This window comes from Nothobranchius furzeri, chromosome 6, assembly GCF_043380555.1.
Source record: "Nothobranchius furzeri strain GRZ-AD chromosome 6, NfurGRZ-RIMD1, whole genome shotgun sequence".
In the NCBI taxonomy this organism is placed as follows: domain Eukaryota; kingdom Metazoa; phylum Chordata; class Actinopteri; order Cyprinodontiformes; family Nothobranchiidae; genus Nothobranchius; species Nothobranchius furzeri.
Genome location: NC_091746.1, coordinates 40,002,079 through 40,029,169, shown reverse-complemented (window position 1 = coordinate 40,029,169; position 27,091 = coordinate 40,002,079). Strand labels below are relative to the sequence as shown.

General features: G+C 40.0%; 1 protein-coding gene and 2 long non-coding RNA genes across 3 annotated transcripts; 2 read left to right on the top strand and 1 right to left on the bottom strand.

The window, feature by feature from the left end:
- Nucleotides 1-3,145: 3,145 nt before the first annotated feature.
- On the top strand, nucleotides 3,146-26,329 carry pitpnb (phosphatidylinositol transfer protein, beta). The gene is made up of 12 exons (XM_015975593.3): nucleotides 3,146-3,254; nucleotides 11,041-11,071; nucleotides 12,649-12,794; nucleotides 14,436-14,527; nucleotides 14,688-14,695; nucleotides 15,153-15,227; nucleotides 16,120-16,203; nucleotides 20,626-20,703; nucleotides 20,786-20,890; nucleotides 22,148-22,270; nucleotides 22,469-22,555; nucleotides 26,060-26,329. The coding sequence occupies exons 1-11, from the start codon at nucleotides 3,178-3,180 to the stop codon at nucleotides 22,514-22,516; spliced, it is 867 nt and encodes a 288-aa protein (XP_015831079.1). The 5' UTR covers nucleotides 3,146-3,177; the 3' UTR covers nucleotides 22,517-22,555; nucleotides 26,060-26,329.
- On the top strand, nucleotides 6,715-8,440 carry LOC139070300 (uncharacterized). The gene is made up of 6 exons (XR_011520840.1): nucleotides 6,715-6,943; nucleotides 7,470-7,562; nucleotides 7,696-7,859; nucleotides 7,934-8,005; nucleotides 8,080-8,150; nucleotides 8,246-8,440. It is a non-coding gene; the product is annotated as an uncharacterized lncRNA (long non-coding RNA).
- LOC139070301 (uncharacterized) lies at nucleotides 8,675-9,284 on the bottom strand. The gene is made up of 2 exons (XR_011520841.1): nucleotides 9,149-9,284; nucleotides 8,675-8,803 (listed from the first exon to the last, which is right to left on the bottom strand). It is a non-coding gene; the product is annotated as an uncharacterized lncRNA (long non-coding RNA).
- Nucleotides 26,330-27,091: the final 762 nt, after the last annotated feature.

The window sequence follows — 27,091 nt, the reverse complement described above, 5'->3', positions numbered from 1 at the left end:
GATATTTTTATGAAGGATGTGTTTCATGTGTGATTGTTAACCCACTGCTGTTAAGTGTTTTCTTAAATTTCTACTGAAATGTTGAACTTTGCAGTTTTGCCATTCAGGAAAACCTTGATTTTCATCAAAAAATAAAAGTTTATTATTCTTCTCTTGTTCATTTGAATCTAAAAATAGTTTCTCAGGTTTTTCCTTCAGATTGTCAAAATTATTTAAATTAAACAGAGACACTTTCATGCTGATTTTCTGTAAGTATTTTAAAGATTAATTATAGTTAACTGTATATTGTATAATTTAAAATTATAAAGTAATGTTTGGGTCAGCTGTGAAATTTAGAAGATGTGTTAGGGCAGCAATACCCTTTGTACAAGTGTCTCTTTGGGCATCAGGACACGGTTCACAACATGTAAGATAACATTTTATAACAGAGACACCGTGGTGATGAAGTAGCTTTAACCCTCCCACTGTCCTAATGGGTGTGACCCCACGAGGAAAGTTGACCATTGAGCAGGGTTGATGGTTTATCCCTTGGGTCCATGTGGCAGGGGTGAGGAGTGAGCACCACCTCACCCCTGCCACATGGACTTCAAGGGATAAACCATCAATCCTGCTGTAAAACAGCGTCAGCAGTTCGACAGACTAGTCTTTGGATTGTCTCCAGGTAAAAAGCGACAGTTGGTTGACAGCGTCAAATGGACCCACCTTGGGAGTGAGCTCAGCTTTTATTCTGAAAGGAACCGTTGCTTGGTTGGTAAAATGCAACAGATTTTATCCAGCTTGTTGGTTCTCAGCTTAAAAAGGAAGTCTGGATGGCCGGTCCGATACTCCGCTTATCATGCGGTGAACTCCAGTGAGATCTTGAGAACTGAACTAAGATGGCGTGGGAACTCGTTTTATTAACCTGGATGTTTTGATTTCTGGTCGAATCAAAGTTGGCAGATTTATAAACACCACAGAGACTATGCCACGCTTCAGAAAGGAAGGTTCTGATTGGATCAGTAACAGCGATGTGTCATGCATTTACATTATGTGTAGTCAGCATGTCTAGTGCACTAGATTAAAGTCATATTACTTATTAAAGCATAATAATCATAACATTGTCATTTCACAGATCGGTCAACATATTATTGACTAACACTTTGTTTTGATTAGCTTTATTAAAAATAGAGTTCTTTGATTTATTAAAAGAAAAGAGTCCTTTATCTTCATTCTTCTCCTGCTGCAAAGAAAACCGTTTTAGAAGCGAATGCATGACCTTGAGGCAGTCTCATGCACTTAGTACTGTGTCAGAGGCATCTGTAGAGAGAAGGTAAATAACCTTGGAGGAATAGCGCCTTCATCACGTTACACTGCTCAATGGTCAACTTTCCTCTCGGGGTCACCCATAAAAACAGTGGGAGGGTTAAGTGTCTGAAATGCAGAAGCCAAGGAACAATTCCTGCACAGATGCTGCTGCAGACAATTTAGTCACTAGAGATTGAGCACCTTGTTTTCTGCCACACTTATAGATCATTTACTCATTGTTACGTTCTCTATTGGTGGAAAAAGAGAAGGACAGGAAGTCACACAGAGGCATGCGTTTCAGGTGTTACAATCATAAACAATGATTTTATTAAAGGATTTTTAAAAGACAAAAAGCTCTAAATCTAAAAGTACTTAACACATTGTTAAAATGGCCAAGGGTTTACGTTTAAAACAGACATCTGAATGCTCCCAAACATTCACAAAGTCCACTGATTATCCACAAGTTTGGGAGCCAAGAGGAAGCCAGCACTCTGGTCCCTCATCTGTTAAAAACCTCTAAAAGCTCTTAAGCTTCACAAAGCTTAAACAGCTAAAAACCCATTTAAAAGCAATTAAAACACAAACTCCTCAGCAGCCTGGAAGAGAGGAGGAGGAGGACGGGCGGTGTGATCATGACTCCTCAACCTGAAGAGGCCAGGCTGGTGGCCATAACACTCATATATGCATGTGAATGGATTTTACCCATTGCGTGTTTTAAAACAATTTATTATCAAGAACAAACTGCAGTATATGCTGCAACAGCATATTACCACCATCACATTACCATCAAAAGGCAGGTCGCCTCATGATTGTAGGATTGCGGGAACAATTCTGCTGTTGTGTCCTTGGACAAGAACACCCAACGTGCTTATGTCGGTGGTAGTCAGCAAGGCCAATAGCACAAAATGGCACCTTCGCCTCAATCAGACTGCCCCAAACAACTGTGCTTACCACCACAGGCAGTGTGTTAATAATGAGTCTAATCCATTATTATCAGTTCATCATATGAGGATACTGACTTCATGCACAAATTTAAATGAATCTGCTCAATCAAGATTTATCATTCTTTTTCAGGGGCACAATGTTATAAGTAAGATTTATTAAATCATTGTCATACATGTTATATTTTTTTCAGCTTTGAACTTCTAATAATTAAAAAATAATGTTTTAATGACATCCCACCACAGGTAATGTACAAAAAACATGAATATAGGGCAAATGTTCTTTTATTATAGTGATTTAACTTAAAGGGTGAAACTAATGTAAAAAGGTTTCCGAACATTTAGACAGTCGCTCAGTCTAAGTTGAATAAATTGACTTTTGCACCATATTCTCATTTTTAAAATTTAAAAATGTGCAGCAATCAAAACCATGATCTTTTATACGAGCATAATGCAGAAAAGTTGTAACATCTGCATGTCAAAAAATTGCTAGACATGTTGAACAACTCAAATTTAATGTCAGAGGCATCTGTGGAGAGAAGGTAAAATGGCAAATGGCCTGTATTTGATACCCATTCACACGCTGGTTAGAAGACGGAGGCGAGGCTGCCGAGCACTGGCGCCATCAGTCCCTCCGACCACCACCAGCAGGCAACGTGGGTTAAGTGTGTTGCCCAAGGACACAACGGCAGCGACGGACTGAGCGGGACTCGAACCTGCAACCTTCCGATTACGGGGCAAACACTTAACTCCTGTGCCACCGTCGCCCTGGAATTTAGCGTTGGAGGAATAGCTTCAAGATCACGTTACACTGCTCAGTTGCTAGATATGTTGAACAACCCAAATCTAAAATGGACAAATTCATGCACTTTATATAAAATATCCCATGAAAACGACACATGAAGTAAGAATTTTTCAGCCAGTCGCCTTCATCCTAGAGGGCGGGACCAACATGATGACGATGCATGTCGTCAATTTCTACTGCGCAGCCGCAGACCGGGTGACGAAAATGGTTCTCATCAAGGAATAGTGAGTCTAAAGTATTTTTTAAAATATGTTTTAGCGCAGTTCACTGGATGTTTTAGAATATAAAAGAGCGTAATAGTGAAAATTAAATATAGCTTTGTCGTCTGCAGCTATCGTTGTCGGTATCTTCCAGTAGTGTAGCCGGTAAAACGGCTGATTTGAGCAGGGTGGATCAGGACGTGGATAACGGGACACACCGGTCTTTTCAAGGCGCTGCTAGTACAAGCTAGCACTAGCTTCTGAGTTATAGCGGCATAGAGGATAATTAGCCTCTTAATAAAAACGGCTGGTATTAAAGGCTGTGCGGGGTACAAGTAGCTAAATACACATTTATCTGATTAGCGAGACTTTGATTGTATAATATATGTATGGTTAAGTGGAGTATAGCTAGCCTGTTAGCAGTGTGTCATAACTCTGATGTTAAGCTGTGGTTTTGTGTGTGACAGATTAAGGTTTCTGCTCTGACGGATTTAACAGTAAGGCTAGCTAGCAGTCGGCAACCAGCAAGCATGAGTTCATCTTTTAAGCCCATCTCCTACAGCTGAGTTATAGCTCATTACTGAGGCGTAACTTGAACAAAGAGTTGGGCTGGAATTTTGGCCGTGTCGTATTGCATTTAACTTTTCCTGATAGCTTTAGGGTTTCTTTACAGTCATTTTATTCGCGTTAGCATTAAAGAGTTAGCATTCGATAGTGGGCGGCTAATGCACCGTAGTAACCACTTTTTAAAATCTATTTGCAGTTTCAAAAACATGCGAGAGCTTCACATTATTGTACATTACAGGAACTGTGAGCTCACTGTTTTTACCTCTTCAGAATAATAAGTGCTTGATTTGTTACTAATGAAATCTACATAACGGTACCTGTTGTATTTAATGAGTTATAAGGTGTTATATTCTAAGCTTGATCAAAATACAAAGACATGGGTTATTTAAAATTTTATAATTTTCGCGGAAGGGAAATTTAAGATCAACTGTGAAATGATCTTGTTCCTTATATTTTATCCTACTGTTTAATAATTGATTTGTTTTAATCTAAATAAGTGTTCACTAACAGGTGATGCCAGTAGAAGCATGAATGTAGTCAATACAGTATTAAATTGAGGTTTCATCCACATATAGTTTGTTCTTTCTGCTTTATTGCTGACAGACTGGTGGTTATAATTGATTGTATATTTAATGAATTGAAGATTAAAGTGAATCATCAAACAAATATTTTGTGCCCAGTTCTATTTCCAGAAATAGAGGAATACGAAGAAACAAGAAAGCGCTACACGCCAGTCGCTGTTTTCTAGGTCATGACTTCAAATGGTGTTTTTAGTTTTGGGTCTCTGGTAGTTAATCCTAAAGTTGAAGTGCTAGAGGCCGGCTGTTTATCCCTCTGATATTATTGAGCTGAGAACCTCTCACACCAGTGGTGTTCTGTTGCTAAATACACAAGTGTGTAATGAGTGGAAGACCTAGGGGAGTGCAGCGGTTTGGCAAGACCGACAACCAGATGGTCCAACGGTAGCTTTCGGTCTGAAACGTGTTGTTGACTGAGGTTTGTAGACGACTGCAAATGAACCACTTCAATATTAGATTTTTTGTTAGTTTTTTTTATCTCCACAATACATATTTATAGCTATACTATATTAGAGAGTTGTTAAGAAGCATGAGAAAAATGTTTGAAGCTGATTTGTTTACCAAATTTGCCATTGAAGCTTACTGGTGAGCTTTTATTTGTGAAACAAAACAGAGTGTTATGTGAGTTTATTTTCTTTTAGCTAAAGCAAAAAAGTTGAGTGGATTAACTTAAATCGAGTTGGAGTGATAAACTTTAGTGTCAAGTATATTATTATGCAGCCACAATGATTTTTATATATATTATTTTTTGCATTTTGATGTAAACAGTCAGTAATAAAAAATGTATATAAAGAACAAAATGGAGGGAGACAAACAAAAACAGATTAGCTTTAATTCAAATATGTTTGTTGGATGTATGAGGAAAAAAGATGGTGAAAGGTGGTAATTGCAATGTGAGATCATTTCCACTTTTACTTTTCTTTTTTGGGGCTTTTAATTTTAAGTTATTGTTACTTTCACTTTTACAGATAATGTAATAATTATTAAATAAATTAACATTATTTATACACAGGTAGCTGATTATTTTTGCTGTATTCATTAGTAATATAAATAAAAATAGAAAGGCTAACTGGACTAGTTTTTGAAACAGTTTCATGAAGTTAAAGTCTAGTCATCTTCAAAATTAAAATAAATTAAACTATTTGGATTGTGATGACTGAGATGCTACACAAACAAATATGCCAAAGCATGTTAAAGATTTTTGTTATGTAGACATAAGTTTTACTTAAACATTTCTACCTTCAGCAGTACATTTTGTTTTGTTTCTGCTTTTTTAAACATAGCTATGTCAACAAAAAGCAATGCAATCAAAGTTGTGGGTTTTGATTTTATTCTTTCCACAAACTGTCACAAGTTGGTGTCATTGAAGATCTAAAATGAGGGAAAAATAAATAATATGCTAAAATGACCATATGATACTAAACTCCAATTTTCATATTGATGCTGATACCGCCCTCCTGGTTTAAGTTAACCAAGCTCAGAAAGGGGTGTCTCACACCAATTCTGTTATATTAACCAGCTGCACTTAATATGAGGAAACTGTGTTGTGCTTGTATGCAAACAGAGGTATGTAAACATGTAGTAGCTGAGATAAACTGATCAACAACAGGACTCCTGGGGCTTAAAGGTGCAGTATGTAAGAAAATAGTGAGAATTTTAGGAGGGACTTAACCACTGTATACCATCAGTGAGTGTGGGAGTGCTGTGTCTCCTGCCATCTAACACTGCAGCACCGATAATTGTAATTTGAAAATGGCCGACAAAAAGCTCCAGAGTAGTTTAAAGAGCAAGTAACGTCTAAATTAACTTTTTTTTGCTGATGAACTGTATAAATGAGTGTCTAATAGTGTTTTAAATGTGTGTATTCATTATTTTAGCATTTTGGTGCATTTTCTTAAAAAATTAAAAATTCTGCCTAAATACCACAGTATAGCTCCACCTTCAGCTTAAAACATAGAATTTGACTCATTTTGAATAAATTTTAGCCAATGGCTAAAGAGTAAGATACTACGTAATCCAGTAGAGTACTACGTAGCAGCTCTGTGTCAACGTTATAAAAGCATCGGGAGTCTCGGCCACGCCTTGTGGCGAGTTGGGAGTTGGATTTGCATGAGAGTGTAGGAGGCTAGCCGTAGTTCAGCATTAGCATATAGCATTAGCATATCCTAGTCTTTAGCATAGCTTTTAGTGTTATACATACTTATTTAGTGTTAGCTTGGCTGTTGGATATTGTAGTTTAGTTACTGTTTGGCTGTTAGTGTAATTAGGAAAGTAGTTCGGGTTTAGTGCTCCATATCGTGTTAGCATGGTGAGATGGTGTAGTGTAGTATGGTTGCGGAGCTCTGTCGGGTTGCACTCCTTTCCGCTGGACTTAGAAATTAGGCGCCAGTGGTTGCGTGTCTGGAAAAGATTCAGCTCCCGCCTGTTGCTGTAGTTTGCAACCAGCATTTTACCCGCGATTCTGCACGTCTCCGTTCCAAGAGGGAGGCTGTGCCCACCGTGGCTCTTCCGCGATTTAGATACAGCCCACCGACTCTGCTCCCCCACCATGACGGGCTACAGTCTGAGGTGAGTAAGCTAAATAAAAGTTTTAACATCTTCTAAAGACAATTTCCTACCTAAATGCAAAGTTTGAGAGACGTGGTTCACTCCATTTAGCTAATATCAGTCTGCACTGCCTTCGGGCTATTTTGTCAAGTTCACAAAATGTGGAACGGGATGTAAGGTTAGAATCAGTGGCGAATCTGAACATATCTCGAAGCCCTGGCCGACAAAACGGTCCACATGACTGTCAGGCTCAGAGAAAATTCGGGTTGTTTTTGTGTCAGTCGGTAATTCAGCAACAGTGACTCTAAACTGACGCAGCACTAGTTGACAGACATCATTACAGCGTGAAATCCAGCACAGCGTGACCCGGTTCCGTGAGGAATTCTGTTCAGGAGGTCGCATTTCAGGGTCTCCACATCATATGTGACTGACTTTTACGTTATAATAACATCACACACTAGGAATGTTATAAAGCGCCTATATGGGACAGTTTCTTTTGTATTTTATCTGACTTTATAAACATCAATGTGCTTCTATTTTTTTTCAGGCTAAATCTACCCAAGACACTGGCTGTCAGACTGATTTAGTAATCTGCAAGAATGCACTTGTCCAGGCTGACGTGGTGTTACCCGTAGCAAAGGTGAATTATTTTTAATAATCTTCTATGTAAACATTTTATTACCTTCTAGTTTTAATTTGTTTTACAGATTGTTACACGTGATTTTATGCTCTTTTAAACGTTCATAAATGTGCTGCTTCTTTGTTTTTTATAGAGCTCACAGCCTCAGTGTCTTGTGACACAGGGACCATGACAGAAATTCATCTTCCAGAAGGTCCCAGAGCATCCACACCTCCTGAAAAGACCACGGTGTGAGGTGTCTGCTGTTGATTCCAGCTTCCACCTCAGTGACAGTGCAAGCTCAGTGAACTGTTCAAGGTAAAAAAAAATTAAAACATTTCTGAATTTTTAAGATATTAACAATTAAATAAGTATGTGATTACATCATGAAGGAGGCTACTGATTCTGGCCCTGTGACACTTGGTGGTCACCACCAGGTGGTGACGTGTGAGCTGATTCACCTGGTAAATAACTTTTAAATTAAATATTATGTTTTTGCTATCAAAAGTAAATTAACTAATAACCTGCATTACTGCAGGACACTCAGCAAAATATGGACTCTACACCATGAGGCAGGCACACGTTAATAACTCTATAAGAGCACATAAGGTAAGCAACACCACATATTATTTTTATTACTGTACACTGTCCTGGATTTGTTTTCTTTCTGCATGATTTGTTTTCTTTCTGCATCTCATCATTAGCCTGGCTGATCACCTGATAACTCCTGTCATCTGGTTATGACAGCATGAGGATGTCCTCACACACCTGTAACCTATCAGCTCATCTGGCAGAATAGAGAGAGAAGAGACAACACCACATCTCCTGTTCCTGGAAAGCCTTCAGCCATCCTTCGATGACTGAGAACCTCCATCAGCTCTGTCTCCTGTCTGCCTACAATTATTATAATAAATATTGTGTTTGACAAGTTTTTTGTGCTGCCAAATATCTCATTTTGATTCCAGTTTTGATATTTTAATGGATATTTATAAATTACATTAATTGAATTATCACATTGTCGCATGTTTAACTAGCTCTATTGTGATGAACTAAACTAGCACCTCACTGTTAAAAGCTCATTTTAATTTCAAGCATGTTTAAGTATTTATGGACATGAACAAAAACAGGAAATATATAAATTGAGATTTATTTAATTAATATAACAAATAAGGGGGAAAGAGTCATTGAAAGGCACATTCTTCTGGAAGTTCCTGATCCCGACGACATCAGCAGGAGACCAGCTGCAGACACCAGAGGATCACCTGCAACCAAGAGCAGCTAGTATCAGTAAATAAATAATGAAATCAGGGCAGTTTTAATGGGCTGAACACATTACAGAATAATTTTCTCATGGTATATTTTCATAACTTTATGCAGCAGACTAGCTTGAGCCCAGATCTCCTGGAGAGCTGCTATCCAGCACGTTTCAGTGGATTTTCCTGCTTTAACAGGTTAGATAAGCTGTTAAGCAGCTCAGCTGTTTGTTGCTGATTAAAACCAGGTGTGTTGATGCAGATAAATCTCTAAAACATGCTGAATACTAGCTTTTTGGGGCCATGGAGACAAACCCTGCAGCTAATCCAATGCTATGGCTAACGGCTACTTACGTTCAGAGATGGGTCTGTTGGGTCGGTTCCAGTAATTTCAGGCAACTCACAAGCTCAAAACAATAAGGCTCATGTCCGCTTGTCTCCTCCAAATAGACTTGGTCCCTTTCTTCTCGAGTGTCTGGGTAAGGAGGGGGAGAAACGTCCTCCACTTCTAATGACTGCTCAGAGTGAAGGGAGCTAGCTTCGTCTAGTTAGCCGTCTCTTCGTCACTGCCACGGCTCCGCCCTCTCGGTCCTCCAGGCAACGCCTACTAATGTTGCAGTTTTCAAAATTGATACGTGGGTGGGGTAAGACTCTGAGGCACACTTGACATGCACTTTAAAGTGGTTGCAGTAACCAAATATTACCACTGGATGCCATATTTACTGCATTTCTACATAATGCATCTTTAAGTCAGTTCCTTGAAAATAGACCAGGATGTCCCTTATGTTTGTAATGAGTTTGGTTAAAACAATTATTTGTTGTGTGAAGTTTCTGCTCTGTAGGAGTTTGTGTGGTCTGTTACAGTCCATGGCAGGTTTGTTGTGGAGTTACATAACTGCGTGTTACCTAGACGACAGGATCACTTGAACAGGTCTTCCTGTGCAACCATCTGCTTCTTTTTAATCATGCAAGCCATTGTTCCCGAGCAATCTTTCTGATTCTGTTACTTGTCAAACATCAGTGAGTTTAAACCATTTGTCTTCATGGTAGAGATGTGAAACTCATTGCTAAGGGTGTGGTTTTTAACCCTCTGTCATCATATTCTGCAAAGTGACAACTTCTCTTGATGGTTCCCAGAAGAAAAGTGAAATAAACTGATGATTTGATAAACTTTTTTTTCTACCTGTTTATTTTTTCAACAGTCGGGTTGTAAAAAACATTTTATCCTGCATTTAAAAATGATCACCAAGTTCATCTTTTTGCATAGAGGTTCAAATTGAACTTACAGGGTCCTTAAAAGGCCTTCATCAGGCAGGTGTTTATGTTAAGAATGTGGTTTGAGTTTTAAAATATCTATGGAAGACTATGAAATAGAAGAACTCCAAACAAGCAAATTCCCTTTTTACTCTGTCTGAGCAAATGTTCTCTCTTCATAATTTAAGTAATACACAGAGTAATAAGGTTCAATACTAGCTGCTGTTTCAGCTGTTGATGTTGCTGCTCTAATATTTGATTTTCTCTGGATGAATTAGATTTTAGTCATTTATGTAAGCATGTGTGGGCAAGAGCAGTTTGCCTTTAAAATGTAAATGGATTAACCTGATGACACCGTTTGCATATTTAACACATTTGGTTTTTTATACACATTTTTGTGATAAATTTTAGTTTTTGACTTAAAATTGGAATTGATTTCATGTTTATTTTCAAGTGTCCTTGATTTTGCCATTATCAAATATACTCAAGTATTTATATGATACTGTAGTACTTTATTATCAAATATACTCAAGTATTTATATGATACTGTAGTACTTTATTATCAAATATACTCAAGTATTTATATGATACTGTAGTACTTTATTATCAAATATACTCAAGTGTTTATATGATACTGTAGTACTTTATTATCAAATATACTCAAGTATTTATATGATACTGTAGTACTTCATTATCAATTATACTCAAGTATTTATATGATACTGTAGTACTTTGTTATCAAATAAACATAAGTATTTATATGATACTGTACCCTTAATCAATTTCCCTCTGGGATTAATAAAGTATTTTTGAATTGAATTGTAGTGCTTTGACACTTCCAACCCTTTGGACTGATAGACTAATTCCTCATGTATTGTTTACACTGAGCACTTGCTGATGCCAGGTTTAGGTGAAATGATTTTCATTGTGGATTTTGTACTAATGTGCTAAATGTGTTTTTATTTTTGTCTGTTTTCTGTCCCTCCTCTCAGCCGTGTTGTGTTGCCGGTCTCTGTGGAAGAGGTGAGTGTTTATATCTCTTCTTTGATAATGTTCTTATAACATAATAAATCACTTACAATTAGTGTAGAAACAATTTTAAATAGATTATATAGAGCAAAGATTCTATTTAGTCTTTTTCTTAATAACACACAAAGCTCTCCTCCACTTAGGTCTGAGTAAGAAGCTCACAGTGAGACACAATAGCCTTTGTGACCGTCCTGCTGGCATCACTATGTTTCTGTGCTGGTGTTGGTTGTACACAGAAGCACTAACTGGGGCGTGGGCATGATCCCTAAAAAGCTAATAGTAAACCATCTCAGAGACAGTAGGCATCTCGATACTTGGCCTCAAAAAGTACATTGCTCTCTGTCTGACATGTATCATCGCGCGCGCGCGCGTGTGTGTGTGTGTGTGTGTGTGTGTGTGTGTGTGTGTGTGTGTGTGTGTGCTGATATAATGCTATGAGCAGGTATAGAAGGATGCTGCACTTTTGTAGTTAGAAGTATAATTTTCACAGTAATTATTAGTATCATGGGAAGGGGTCATTTTTCTTAGGTATTCTCACTGTTACTTAAAAACTTAGGCTTCAGTTTGCATATTTCATAAAATCTAGTGGTGGAGTGGGGCTGTGTGCTTCCTAAAGTCCACAACAACCTCCAATTCAATTCAAGTTTATTTATATAGCGCCAAATCACAACAAGAGTCGTCTCAAGGCACTTCACATAATAGACATTCCAATTCACAGTTCATTAAGCCAATCAGAAATAATGTTTCCTATATAAGGAACCCAGCAAATTGCATCAAGTCACTGACAAGTGTCAGTGACTATACAGCAATCCTCCACTGTCTTCTGTGCGTTTAGCACCAGGTTGTTGTGGCTGCTCCAGGTCACCAGCCGTTCAACCTCCATTCTGTAGGCAGACTCATCCCCGTCAGATGAGTCTGATGACGGTGGTGTCGTCTGCAAACTTGATAAGCTTGAAAGACTCGTGGTTGGAGGATCAGTTGCTGGTGTACAGGGAGACGAGCAGAGGGGAGAAAACACAATCCTGAGGGGAACCAGTGCTGATGGTCCGCAGGCCTGAGACATTCTTCCCCAGCCTCACTTGCTGCTTCTTGTCCGTCAGGAAGTGAGTGATCCGCCTGCAGATAGGGTCAGGCATGTTCATCTGGGACAGTTTGTCTTGGAGGAGGTCTGGGAGGATTGTGTTGAAGGCAGAGCTGAAGCCCACAAACAGGATCCTGGTGTAGGTACCCGGGTAGCCCAGATGCTGCAGGATGAAGTGTAGAGCCTTGTTGATGGCATCATCTACAGACCTGTTGGCTCTGTAGGCAAACTCAGGGGGTCCAGGAAGGGAGCTGCGAGGGTCTTGAGGTGTAGGAGAACCAGGTGCTCAAATTAATTCATGACCACAGATGTCAGAGCCACAGGTCGTTGAGTCCAGTGATCCTTGGCTTCTTGGGGACAGGGACTGTGGTGGAGGTCTTGAAGCAGGCTGCTGCCTCTTGTGTCTGCGTTTCTGTAGTGGATTTGTAAATGGAGCAGCTATTCTTGCATTTTATACCATGTTTTTTCTTTCTGTCTCGGTTTGTCATAGTATCAAGTAGGACAGCTGTACTCCGTGGCCGAGGCCAGCAAGAATGAGACAGGAGGAGGAGAAGGCATCGAGGTGCTGAAAAATGAACCCTACGAAAAGGAGGGGGAGAAAGGACAATACACACACAAAATCTACCATCTAAAAAGGTAAGTCTGAAACACTTTGACTCTTTAAATGAGTCATTTAAAAATGTAAAATTCAAGTTGCAGCTTTGCTGAACGTTTGGGTGCAAAGACAGCAGAACATTAATTTGGCAGACAGCAGCAAGAGTGTGAAGACGTTCTGTTTATTGCTTCCTGGTGTTTATGGAGGAAGCAGTGAGTCAGTCTTGTGACAGCCATTTATAGCAGTTTTCTCAAGCTGAAGCTGGGAAGTAATTATTCTTTATGAGCAGTGATATCACAAAGCAGTCATACTTACCCAGTGTCCTAAATAGGTAAGGCACTTAAAACACGCAGGACTGGTATTAGAAACAACAATGTGATCTGATTTATTGTCCACATTACTGACAGGTTTGCTTGTGTTCTCATCTGTTAGCTGTTCTCAAATCAGTTTTCTGTTTTGCTGTGGATGTATTTAATGGTTATCAAGTAAACTAATGAAAAGTGGAAGGCTGGAAGGCTTATAAAAAGAGCTGGGCCAGTGTAAAACGTTCTGTTGTCTGATCATCATGAGAACAAGACTCTGATGAAGCACTTTGTCCCATCACAGTAGCTGAATTTTCTGCAGGATTTATGCACAGTCTGTTAAATATTAACGTATAAACAAAGTTGTTTTAACTCCTTTTTTCTAGATCATTCCCTGCACTTCCCTTCCTCTACTCTACACCCAGTCACCTCTGACTACTGCTCTTCCTTGTTATTGTTAGCCTTCCTTGTTATTGTTAGCCTCAAGCATAAATGCTTTGTTATATTGTCATTTGTAAGTCTCTTTGAACAAAAACAAATACATAAGCAAGCTTTTAGTCCCTACATGATGCAGGCGTAGGATATATTGTGCAAAGTGGCAGTAATTTTGGGTTTAACTGTATAGTATTGATTGATATTATCATTAAATATCTATGTGGAAATGTGGCGTAGGAGCGAGGGATAGTTCCTCACATTAAAAAAGACATTTGTTATCTCAGAGGATAAAAAAGATGTAATTTTAAGTTCTACTGAGTTTGACATTCGTTTGGATTTCAAACTTTACTAGTGGTGAACCAGAAGAAAGACACAAAACTCCAGACGTTACTGACTGTGAAGGTCCCATCATCATGTCTCAGTAAAACTTCATAAACCTGTGATTTATTAACAATAATTTGCACAAAGATTTAGATTAGTGCTTGATGTTAAGAGCAGCTAGTTAGTCCATGGGAGCATATGGTTGGGAAAAGCACTTTTCAGTGTCAAGTGTGATTTTATTTGTGTGTGAAGTCATCTGTTTGAATGAGCAGAAATGTAGCTGTTTCTTGATTTAGATCATTTCAAGCTCTCCTGCACTCTTGTACTCGAGCACAACAACAGTGAACAGTAAAGTCTCTGAGATTAGGTTTTAAGGTTTAGATTAGGATTGACCCAACCTAAAACATCACTATGTGAGGAAACAGTTTCTGCTACTCGCCTGAGGCAGTTCAAGGTTTCTAGTGTTGATGGAGACTCACTCTTTAAGCTACATTCAGACAGAAAACACAAGAAATTAATGTTTTGTGTCACAAAACTTGGTGTTAAATAGATGACCATTGTCCTTAACTCTGTCCACAGTCGCCGCTCAGTTTCACAGTTTTTCTTCGCTGTTTCCCTCTGCAGTAAAGTTCCGGGGTATGTGAAGATGATTGCACCAGAGGGAGCATTAGTTTTTCACGAAAAGGCTTGGAACGCGTATCCTTACTGCCGCACCAGTAAGTTTACGCTGAACACAAACAACATCTGCTTACTGTCCGCACTGATGTGCTTGCAGGTTTTAAAACGTGTCTTACATATTGTCAGATGCTTGGTGGATTTAAACCTAACTTTATTTTTGTTTCTCCTTATTGTCTTCTTTCTTTGTCTCTTCTGCAGTTGTGACGGTGAGTTTATCAGCTTTTTGTCTAGAATTTTCCACATCCTGATATTACTCTAAAATCTGTCTGCGTATCTTTTTTAGCTTGTGTAGTTGAGACGATCTTAGACATTTATGCTTGCCTGTCAGTTTCTAGACATCTACAGGACAGGAGTCACGGCTCAGAGTCACACAGGCAGTTTACAAATAATAACCTGTTTGTTTTTCAAGACGCACTGGCAAGCTAACAACTGTTCCTCGGGTTTAAAGTGGATCAGAGCAAGGCAGTGCAGCAACCCGGGTGTGGTTTCAGTCTTAAGGCCTAATTGACTAATTGGATTTAGCTGTTGGCTTTAGGTACATCCCACTCGACCCTCCATTCATGGCGCTGTCTTAGCCACCCATTCTGAGATTATCATGTAAAACCTGATTTACCTGGCTGTTAATAGTTCTGATTACTTCTGTCTTCTCTGCTGCTTTTTCAGAACGAGTACATGAAGGACGACTTTATGATAAAGATCGAGACATGGCACAAACCCGACATGGGAACGATAGAAAATGTGAGTGAGTTGAGGAGGTAAATGGAGTGTGTTAAAAAATATATTCTAAATAATCTAGTGTGAAACTTGTGTGTAGTCAGGAGTCTGAAAATGACACCAGCATTGATAAAACCCTGTGTGTATTCACCAGAGTGAACACTGAATGTGAGTGTGTATTAGCGTTGGGCCATATGGCCTAAAATCAGTACCATATTGTGGAGTTCACCTCGATAATGATAAATGGACGAAAACTACGTGTATGCAAATAGAATAAAGTTGTCCACTAGATGGGGCTGTCACGAGTCACGCAGTCATGTGGTACAGCTTCTTAAAGTAACATGAACGTTGCCAACCCACACACATCTTTCCATTTTTTTTTATTACCTAATTTATTGGCATAGGAAAAAGGATATCAGTTAGAGTCAGAAATTTAGATCATGATAGAGACATCTCCTAAACAAACTCTGAGCCCTGATAGGGCATGTGTTGTCATTCAGAACTTTATTTTTTTGTCTTTAGTTTTATATTTGAAATATTAAAACATAACAACAGATTTTGTACATATTATGATGCATAACTTTATTTTAAGCTTTGAAAGGTCTAAACTGCTATAGCTCTCGTTTCTCAACACAAAATATTCTTTATTTAAAACTTTGGCTTGAAAGATGATATTAATTTCTGACAGGAGTATTTGACCTTTAGTCTCATCCTGGATTTCCTTGTCTCCTTTTTAAACAAGCAGGTAGAAACGACAATAGAGCTGTTTAAAACATGAAACCCAAACATTTACATCCGAATAAACAAACCAAACTAAATGGACATGGATTTGAATGTGACTTGAGTTACATCACAGATATTTGAATTCATCCCCCAAATAAACAAAGCACCTTTGTTTCATGTTCATGTGCTGCAGGTCCATGACCTTGATGAGCAGACATGGAGGACGGTGGAGGTGGTGCACATAGATATTGCAAATAAAGAAGAAGTGGCCCCAGGGGTGAGTTCAACTCATTTAAAGGTGTTTCTGAAGTGGAAAGCACTCGTTGGCCTTAGATTTAGGAAGAACCATTCCTGCTTAAGGTTCTAAGAAAATTATTTTCTTTGTTTTGAAAAAGGTTTGTTTGTTGACTTAATGTTCCAAATCTTGTCAAGGTGTTTTCATCTCATAAGACCTGGAACTGTTTTGGTTTCCCAGTTTAACTATAAAAACTAGGGATGCACCGATATGAATTTTTTGGGCCGATACCAACATCCGATATTAATATCGCTGTTATAGCCGATTGATTCGGAAAAGGGTAGAATGTCTTCTCTGGGTCAGGGATGAGGTCTGCCCCAAGTAGAGGAGTTTAAGTATCTCGGGGTCTTGTTCACGAGTGAGGGAAAACTACAGCGTGAGATCAATAGGCAGATTGGTGCTGCATCTGCAGTGATGCGGGCGTTGTACCGGTCTGTCGTGGTGAAGAGAGAACTGAGTCAGAAGGCGAAGCTCTCGATTTACCGGTCGATCTACGTTCCTACCCTCACCTATGGCCATGAGCTTTGGGTAGTGACTGAAAGAATGAGATCGCGGATACAAGCGTCCGAAATGAGTTTTCTCCAAAGAGTGGCTGGGCTCTCCCTTAGAGATAGGGTGAGAAACTCGGTCATCCGGGAGGGGCTCGGAGTAGACCCGCTGCTCCTCCACATCGAGAGGAGCCAGTTGAGGTGGCTCGGGCATCTCGTCAGGATGCCTCCTGGACGCCTCCCTGGTGAGGTTTTCCAGGCACGTCCAACCGGGAGGAGACCTAAAGGTAGACCCAGGACACGTTGGAGAGACTATGTCTCTCACCTGGCCAGGGAACGCCTTGGGATTTCCCCGGAGGAGCTGGGGAGAGGGAAGTCTGGGTCTCTCACCTTAGGCTACTGCTCCCGCCACCCAACTACGGATAAGCGGATGGAAATGGATGGATGAATTATGGCTGATAACTGATATTTACAGATACTGATTTATGCTTCTGAAATCGGCAAATTTTGTATAGACTGAAATTATGCAAGATGAATTTTTGAATGTTTTGCTTCATTTCTATAGAGTGGAATTTGCAATATGTTTTATACACACACTTCTGATGCTTCTGAGATGATTACCATCACTGTCACAGGACTAAACAGCTACACATCATCACCCCCTCACCCTCTGAAACTGATACACAAACGGAAACAAGATGGAAAAAATATTGGTTGTTAATATCGGCCCAGTTTTACTTATCGAACCGATACCGATATTCAAAAATGACCAACATCATTCGGTCTCGATATTGATTCCAATATATCGTGCATCCATAATTAAAAGTTTTTATGTTCCTGATCTACTTTCATAGACTGGTGTAGATCCAGACCATGTTTAATTAGCAATGCATGATTAATACATGGTTTTGTAAAATAAAACATTTTTAATATGTTCAAGATTAAGGTTTAACAATGGCTATGTTTATAACCAGTCCATGTATTGTACAACACTTATGCCCTTCAATTATCTATACTGAACAAAAATATAAACGCAACACTTTTGTTTTTACTTCATGGGCTGAACTCAAACATCTGAAACTTTTTCTACAGGCACAAAACACCCATGACTCTCAAATATTGTTCAGAAATCTGTCTACGTGTGTTAGTGAGCACTTTTACTTTACCAAGATAATCCATCCCACCTCACAGGTGTGGCATATCAAGGGGCTGATTGGACTGCATGAATAATGTACAGGTGTGCTTTAGATTGCCCACAATAAAAGGCCATCCTGACATGTGCAGTTTGATCAAACAGTACTGTGCCACAGATGTTGCAACCTTTGAGGGAGCGTGCAATTGGCATGCTGACTGCAGGAATGTCTACCAGAGCTGTTGCCCATGAAATTAATCTTCATTGCTCTACCATAAGCCATCTCCAAAGGCGTTTCAGAGAATTTGGCAGTACATCCAACCGGTGTCACAACCGCAGACCACGTGTGACCAAACCAGCCTAGGACCTTCACATCCAGCATATTCACCTCCAGGATTGCCTGAGACCAGCCACCTGGACAGCTGCAGCAACAATCAGTTTGGATAACCAGAGAGTTTCTGCGCAAACTGTCAGAAACCATCTGAGGGAAGCTCATCTGCATGCTCGTCATCCTCATCAGGGTCTGGACCTGACTGCAGTCCGTCGTCGTAACCGACTTGAGTGGGCCAACACTCCCATTCAATGGCGTTTTGCACGTTGGAGAGGCATTCAGTTCACAGATGAGTCTAAGGCACACCTGTACATTATTCATGCTGTTGAATCAGCCTCTTGATATGCCACACCTGTGAGGTGGGATGGATTATCTTGGTAAAGGAAAAGTGCTCACTAACACACACGTAGACAGAATTCAGAATAGTATTTGAGAGTCATGGATGTTTTGTGCATGGAGGCAAATTTTCAGATGTTTGAGCTCAGCTCATGAAAAATGGGAGCAAAAACAAATGTGTTGTGTTTTTATTTTGTTTAGTGTAGAATCAGTGTTAGCAAGTCAGCTAAGAGCTAAAAGTCCTTCAGGCATGAGCGTGAACCCATTGTCTTCTGCTGGTCTGGCTATCAGAGACCCTGAAGGAGGTTTTCTGTCATACCACCATGGTCTTTTCTGAATAGGCAAATAAAGAAAGATAAATCTAGAAAACCATGTTTTCAAAAGTTATTGGATGTAGAAGTTTATTTTCCCCAGATCTAGACTCAGGCCCATCTGATTAGCTCTGTAACTCAAAGCAGTCATTTAATTCCCAACATCCCACTTACTCCATCGGATGACTTTATCGTGTGCCTTTTTCACTTTGAGTTTCTGTCTTAACCACATCTGTGGATTAGTAACTTTTACTTCTATTTTAATGTTTATTCTTGTGTGAAAACAAATACACTTAATTTGTTGGGCCCATAAAGTAATAAAGTTAATCAAAGCATTTTGACATAACACTTTACTATTAATCGTTATAGTGATTCAGGTTCACGGGTAAATAAAAGTAGTAAACTGTGTCTCTTGTTTTAGGTGTTTGTTGTTCACTATTTTAATATTTTAACACTGGCTGTTCTTGACCTTTGACCTTATATAGAAATCTGATTTGGACCTGCTCAATATCAGTCTAAGCCTGGCTGTAGTCGTTTTGTTCTTCATTTTCTGTGGGTTTTTTTTTTAGTTGTTTTACTTCTCTAGACAACACTTGATGGTGTGTTTTATTATCACCAGTACTTGTGTTTGCGTGACCCATCACCATGCACCCAGGTCACAGATCACTCTTGTTTTACTCAGAAAGTATTTATTCAGTTTGTAGTTTGGAGCTAAAAACGTAGGTGTGATCCTGTGCAGTTCTGATACCAGATAATAGTTTACTTCTAAATACAATTAAATACTTCCTGGGGTCAGAAATCTGCCCATTTCAGTATCTTAATCAACTAAACAAAGAAGAAAGTGAGTCTGAGCTTCAGCAGTGAGACAGGAGACATCACAGACATCTCTGTCTTAGAGCTGATGTGTTCAAAGCATGATGTCTCCACCCTTAGGAAGCCTGTGTTGTCTAGGCATCCTACTGGCGAGTATAGACTTCAGTTGCAAGCTGGACTTGTGTGTCTGTAAGAAAATAACTGGGTCACATCTGCAGTAAATTAGAGTAGAAGAGTTATAACACTCCTCTTCCTCAAGTTTCAACACCAGTTTTATTTCAGTTTTCTATCTCTTCCTATTTCTCTACACTTTTCTCTGCTTTTGGTAGAAACTTTACAGAAAATAAATATTTTGGAACTTATTCAGTTTTCTTTTCGGGGGGGGGGGGGGGGGTTGGCATGTCTCCTCCCTGTCTTGCATTAGCTCCTGGACAGTAATGACTTAAGTGGATCAGAGTTGAGGCCACAGCTAAATCTAAACATCCATCTGCACCAAGTAATCACAGCAGAGCTGGTGGATTAAAACAGCACAGCAAGCTGTGAACTTGGGAGTTGGGATGTGGGGGGTGCATTTACAATACAACCTTGCTGTTTATTGAAATCTGACTAAACTGAAGGAGTGTTTTCAAGAGGAAACTGGTCACTTTTCATTTTTGCAGTACCGTCCTCTTTCTCTTTTTCTTCTGCAGACAGAAAGTCTGTATGTGGGTTCATCTGTGTGTCATCACTGCTGCGACACTTCCTGTGTGTGTGTGTGTGTGTGTGTGTGTGTGTGTGTGTGTGTGTGTGTGTGTGCGCGTGCGTGCGTGCGTGCGTGCGTGCGTGCTTTAAATGAAATAATGTTGATTTGCACTTGGGACTTTGGCGCATCTGAGTAATGTGTAATGCTTGTCTGGTTTGTGGCCAGGTGCAGCTGTGTTAGTCAGGTCTGTTTAGTCCAACATGTCAATGTTCTGTGTATTATTATTATTATTTTTATTTTTATTTTTTCAGGACTACAAACCAGAAGAAGATCCTGCTCTTTTCCAGTCTCTCAAGACAGATAGAGGACCACTAAGCCCTGAATGGAAGGTGCCTGTCTTGGAAAAAAAACAAAACATTGGTTTCTACCTGGGATCATCTGATGATCTGTTTTCTCCTCCTGTTTCTTCAGAATGAGCTGAAGTCAGATTGTCCTTACATGTGTGCATACAAGCTGGTCACTGTCAAGTTCAGATGGTGGGGTCTGCAGACTAAAGTGGAAAATTTCATCCATAGGGTAATGCACACACTCTCTTTTTAGATATATAGTTTTTCCCCCTGCTTGTGCTTTAGACTTTACACAAAATAGGAAGTGTCAGGAAATCATCACACTCGACTCTCTTCAGCTGTGCATGACCAGCTCCCTGCCTGCTACTGGGTGAACCTCAGCCCCTGAGCGGTTAAGAAACTCCTTCACTCACTTCATCGATCTGTTGTGCCAAGAGCTCCTGACCACTGTTCAAAGCGTCAGTTTCCAATTAATCTCCTTGAGACTCCAACCTTCTTCTCTCTTGCAATCCACTCATACTCTAGTTCAGCCAGTGGACTGCTAGCCGTTGCTCTCCACCCGCTATCTTCCTCTTCATCAGCTTTACTCTGCCTATGAGTCCTCTCAGCCACCAGTTCCTGTCGTCTCTGCCACCCACGCCATCCCTCCTCTGCATCTGCATGTGGAACGCCGAGCCATGACTTCAGTTGTCGCCAAGCCCCACTAGCTCATTCACTGAGAAACAATCTAATACTGTAATGTAATTGGGCACTCGGAGTTGCACATGCATGCTGGACATGAAAATTTTCGTCAGCCCACATTGTTTACATCAGCTGCAGAAAGAAAATTGCCAGGAAAATGGACGGGTCGGAAAAAGCCAGTCTCTTCCACGTGGAAGGCTACTGTTGATTTAGCTGCCAGGAGAAGCTAACCATTAGCATTAGCAACTCCACAATATGGCTGAGCACATTCAGGCTTGTGTTACTGGTGGAGATTAAACATCAGCATTGCAATTTTTACATAGGAAAGAAGATAAGACAAAGGCAGCAGAAGGGTCATGTTGTTGTTTGCCAGTCAGAGGCAAGATGTTGGGATGTCTTGAATAATAATGACTCCAAATCCTGCTGTTTTTCTGCCCCCTTTCTGCCATCTTCGGGAGACCTTTAACCCTCTCAGGCTCAAAATAAGTTTTGATAAAACGACAAACAAATAAGTCCTTCAGAGGTACTCCTGAGTTAAAAAATGCTCATGAAATACGTTTGTGGAGTAACCAGGTAGGTAGATTTTAACGTTGCAAATCTGCAATTCCTGCCTCCAGAGGGTTATGGGAAATGGCCTGAAAGGCGTGGCTTAAATTAAAACATAGTTAATGTTCCTGTTTTTAATTTTGGGCTCCAGTTTCTCATTGAAACATAAACTAGAGACAAACGTAAACCAGAGCCCGCCAGCTTTATTCTGTGTTGTTGAACTTTTACGCTAAAATAATTTTTGTCCTCATTTCTGCAGCAAGAAAAGCGAATTTTCACCAACTTTCACCGTCAGCTGTTCTGCTGGATCGACAAATGGGTGGGTTTGACCATGGAGGACATCCGACGGATGGAAGAGGAAACTCAGAAAGAGCTTGAGGAGGTAAACACTCATCAGGTGTACAACAACACAGTTCCTCTTCTTGTTGTGATTTGTTTGGTATTAAGAATATGTTCCAGTTGCTTTTTTCCCCTTAATGTACGTGCTTGTAAATGCTGTAATGTTTTAGTCAGCCTGCAGGAGACAACCTTACAGGCTTTAACATGTTTAACTCCAGTTTACTCCTGAATTTCACATTAGATGCGTCAGAAAGGTGATGTGCGAGGCACCTCTGCAACAGACGAGTAGAGGCACGATGCTGTAGGTCAAACACTAGAAGCAGGCTGAGTAAGTCTCTACACAGACCGGTTGGTGCTGCTGCATGGATCATTCTCCACAGTTGTCTTCAAACTCCTGACCAACATGTCTGTCCATTGTTCTGGAGCTGTCTTCTTTGTTTTCATCTGTTTGTGTTTTAGATCTCATTCCTGTTTTTATTTAATTTTTCTTTGCTTCTAACACATGGATCCTGTTGTTCAACTATAGATCCACTATCTCAGGCTAAATGGGGTGAGTTACTGAAGTAACAGAAGTGTGTGAACAGCTGGAAGATCTAAACCTCAACAATCCAGCTAAATGTGATAAAGGGCTTGTGGTCGTGTCATCATCATCGCCGCTGCCAAGTTGAAAACCTTGTTGTTTCTTGTTACTTCACACAATCGTGTGTTCAGTCGTGTAGCTTCATTTAATCTATTATTCATTTGATTATTCATTACTCAATCATGGTAACTCGTTGCTGTCTTGTGGGGTGCAACGGCGCAACATTAGCATATCATCGCCAGTAAAAAAAAAAAAAGGAGAAAAACAGGCTAACTTCACCATTTTCCTGCTTGGATGCATAACCACGGAGACCAAGTAGCTGACATAACTAAATCTCGTTGGCTCACTTGGATCGGTAGGCTCGGTAGCTCTAAGGTGACCAAACATCACTCTCCAGAGTAGGGCTGGACAGTAATTCAATAATGATACATACAATGGTGTATGGTGCGATAGTAAAAAATAAAATAAAAAAGTCGATTAAAAAAATGGCTCGTTACTTTTTTCATTATAGCCAATCAGGTCGTTTAATACTAGACTCCCTAGTAGGCTGCACACATACTTCTAGGCTAAGGGCAAAGTGCCTCATAATTTTTATCTTGAGAGGCGCTATATAAATTATTGTTTGTTCTTCCTCTTCTATTGCGGGCGCATCTTCAGCGGCAGCAAGTTGTCGTCGGTGCTCCAGTCTTGGGTCTTTCATATGGATCCATCATGTGGATTTATAGTTCTGATTTTGTCCATATACCAGTTCCTGCTTTCCCTATTTAACGTATCCCTGTATATACTGCACCCTTTTCGAGATTTTAACATGTTGTTTACATAGACGTGTATACTGAATGTAGGACCACCCATTTCTCTAATTTCTCTATTTTGAGACAAAAAAAGGTGGTTCCTACCACCACCATTTTGGCAGTGTCACACGTCTAGTTATGCCCAGACAATTCAAAAATAGGAAAAGAGGTAGAGCTTAGAGTGGGTCTTTGAGGGTAGGAGTAAATGAACCAGTGCACCTACTAGCTAACTGAGCTAACTCCCGAAGTTAAGACAGATGTCCGGGACAGCCGCCCTGCCCGTCCTCCTGGCTTCTGTGTGAGGCTGTATTTGTGCTGTTTGCCTGCAGAGCTCCAATATGGACTGTAAAAATGCCAGAAGAGCCTCAAACTGCTGCGATCGGACCCGGGTGCCAACGGTAGTATTTTTTTCAGATATTGTGCCCATCGTTGCTCTGAAAGGTATAAAATAGAATGATTCGGGCCCTTTATCGGTTTTTGGTCTGTGATGACACAAATAGCACACAGAGAAAACATCTGTTTCAGTGGTATTTATCTCTTTAATAAAGTCCATCAGGGAGAATAAACTATTCACTAGTGTTTGTTTTATAGATGATTTTCACATATATTTATAAAGCCAGGACAGTGGAGAAACACCAGTGCGTTTAATTGTTGACATTAACCCTCTGGAGGCAGGCGTTGCAGATTTGCAACTGTTAAAACCTACCTACCTGCTTACTCCACATACGTATTTCATGAGATTTTTTTTACTCAGAACTTCTCCTGAAGGACTTAGTTGTTCGTCCTTTTACCAAAACTTAGCTTGAGCCTGAGAGGGTTAAACAAATTACAGATTTGGTCCCTCCAGACCTTTTAGATCAGACGAGCCTGACAAACTGAACCTCCTGTGCTTTAAGCCTGCAGCAGTGATCCATAGATGAAGAACAGGGGCATGTTATGTTGTCATCTTTTGCATGGCTGCTGTTTACCAACTCATATTTATCCTTTTCACTCACATTTGAACTGTTTCTTGCAGCTGAGTCTTTTTTCTGACTTTTCCTCCTGTTGTTAAATTGTTTTCATTTCTTCTCTTTGTGTCGGTCAAATAAAGTTTAACTTGTTTTTTTTCCCTTTGTTGGATTGCACATGCATTACTCATTAACAGATTTAACAGGACATCTGCAGGTTCGGAAACCTTTGCTGAGTGGTTAGCTTATTTTCTTTTTAATATTTATTTCCTGTTTTCTGGTCTCAGGTCACAAAAATGAAGCTGAATAGGAACAAATGTCAAGTTTTTTTAAGCATAACCTAAAGATTAAACTCCTCTATCAGTTGTCACACACACTGGTGTGTGGTGAAAGTTGTCCTCTGCATTCGACCCATCCCCGTGAGGAGCGGTGAGCTGCAGACACCGCCGCACTTCAAAACTATTAACTTAAATACATAAATTATCTGTCATTGTTGAGAAATTGGCTCTGAAAGACTGTGGGTTACATTTCATTATTAGTATTCAGTAATAGAAAATTGTGGTTGAACTTGCAGACTTCCTGGGGTTATACTACGAAGCAATTCCAACAGGTAGCTGAGTCTTCCTCCTGTAAGCTGAACATCTACTCTGATACTTGGTACCACAATAACTCTGACTCTCTCTTCAGACTGGGTATTCAGGCAAAATGGAGCATTCTTCAGATCATTTGTCTCTCCAGTTGGCAAAAATAAATCAACGTGACTGTAGAAAGCTTTGAAAGGCAGAAAAAACACACTAATCAACTCTTTATGTATAAGAATAACAGGCTGCATGGATTAGGAGCTGTGAAAATCCGAAAAAAAATTCAGTAAAGAAAAATGTTGCTTCATAAGGAAAAAGACATTTGTGAAGGGATATTTTGGCCCCCTTGAGGCTTGCTAAGTCATATCTTACCTGTTGTAGAAGGCTTTCTGAATGGCTTGAGTTTGGAAAAACAGAGTTTAGATCCTACAGGCTGGCCAGCTAACAGCAAAGACCAAAGCTGATTGTTTCCTTAAAATGGCTCAAATACCCAGGTTTTCACAGCGGTTCATACAAACGTTATTCAATTAACCTTAACAAGTAGAAATATTCTGAAAATCTGAGTTGACTCCTGGACGACTGTGTCACCAGGGTCCTGTTTGAGCAGTGAGGATATTTATGGTTGTAAGTAAATGTGAGACATTTTAGGAGGGTTTTGCTGCCAGATTACAAATAAAAATATCAATTGTAAATCAATCTTGACATAGTTAAGACACTTTGTGGCAAGAAAAGTTTACATAAATTTCTCAATTTGTTTGCAGTTAAGTCACATGACCAGTGATATATCCAACTTGCTTATTTTTATCAGTACTTTGTGCCATCAACAGTCCAGGGAGGTTCTGGTCTAGCTGTCAGATGCTGCTTCGTAGTACAGCCCTCTGTTTAAACACCTGTCTTCATTCAGCACCTAACCACCTGCTCTCCTCCTCCCAGCTGCGTAAAACAGGTCCGATTCGAGGCACCAGTGCTGCTCATGAGCAATGAGGCAAATCAACCAAACCCTGTTATGATGATGTCATCAGAGACCCTGCTGAGGAAGTGGCCCTGATGTCACCTCTTCTCGTCCTGTCTCACATGATTCATTGGGGGGTTTGACATGATTGGTTAACAGTACTGTACAGATCCTACTCCAATCAAGCCTCCTGTTCACTCTGTAAACACAAATAAACATAAAAAAACATGTTTTTGCATACGTATAGAAAAGAGAAAAAATGATTTGCACAGAACATAAATTGCCTGATATGTAATTGTTAGTTGATTATTATGATGGGCTTTGTTTTTTATCCAGGTGTCTAAACCATGACTCCGGAAGTCAAGCCTTTTAAATTTGAATGTTTTTAGCTTCATGGGTTCCCATAATGATTGGTTAATTCAAGCAAGTATTGGAACATTTTGTCCCCGCCCCATCTTGTAATATAACTAACTTAATCCTCGGCTCTCTCCACTTTGTTGTTTATATGTTTTGTCCTTGTGGACGTTTGTTTAAACCCCTCTCTGTTGTCTTGCTGTCTGGCAGTTGGTTGGTAATACCCTTTTTGGTTTGAATTTTGAGACAGTTTGATCATTTTTGGCTTTTTCTCCCTCCACACATGCCTGCATTAAAAATGCCCTCCATCAGGGAGCGCATATGGTCAGCTGCAAGTCCTCACTTCACCGTCTCTGCATGTGTACAGTCGCTGCAGTGCAGCTTTGCTCAGATGGATCTTTTGTGTCGTTAGAGAGCTCGTGAGCGCCCTCTAGGAAGGCTTAGACAATTCACTTCAGTGTTACTGTGTGTTTGTGTGCTTTTGTGTTTTTCCAACTGCCTTCACTCAAAAGGCCTGTCACTGAGATGGATCACTTAAAATCCAGGCTCGACCAGCCTCGTGAACTTTGCCTCACGCTGTTGCTGTATGGCCTTTGTCCTTGACTAGGGCTAAATTAAACCACAAAAAACAACACACACAACGGAGAGTGAGTGTGTGC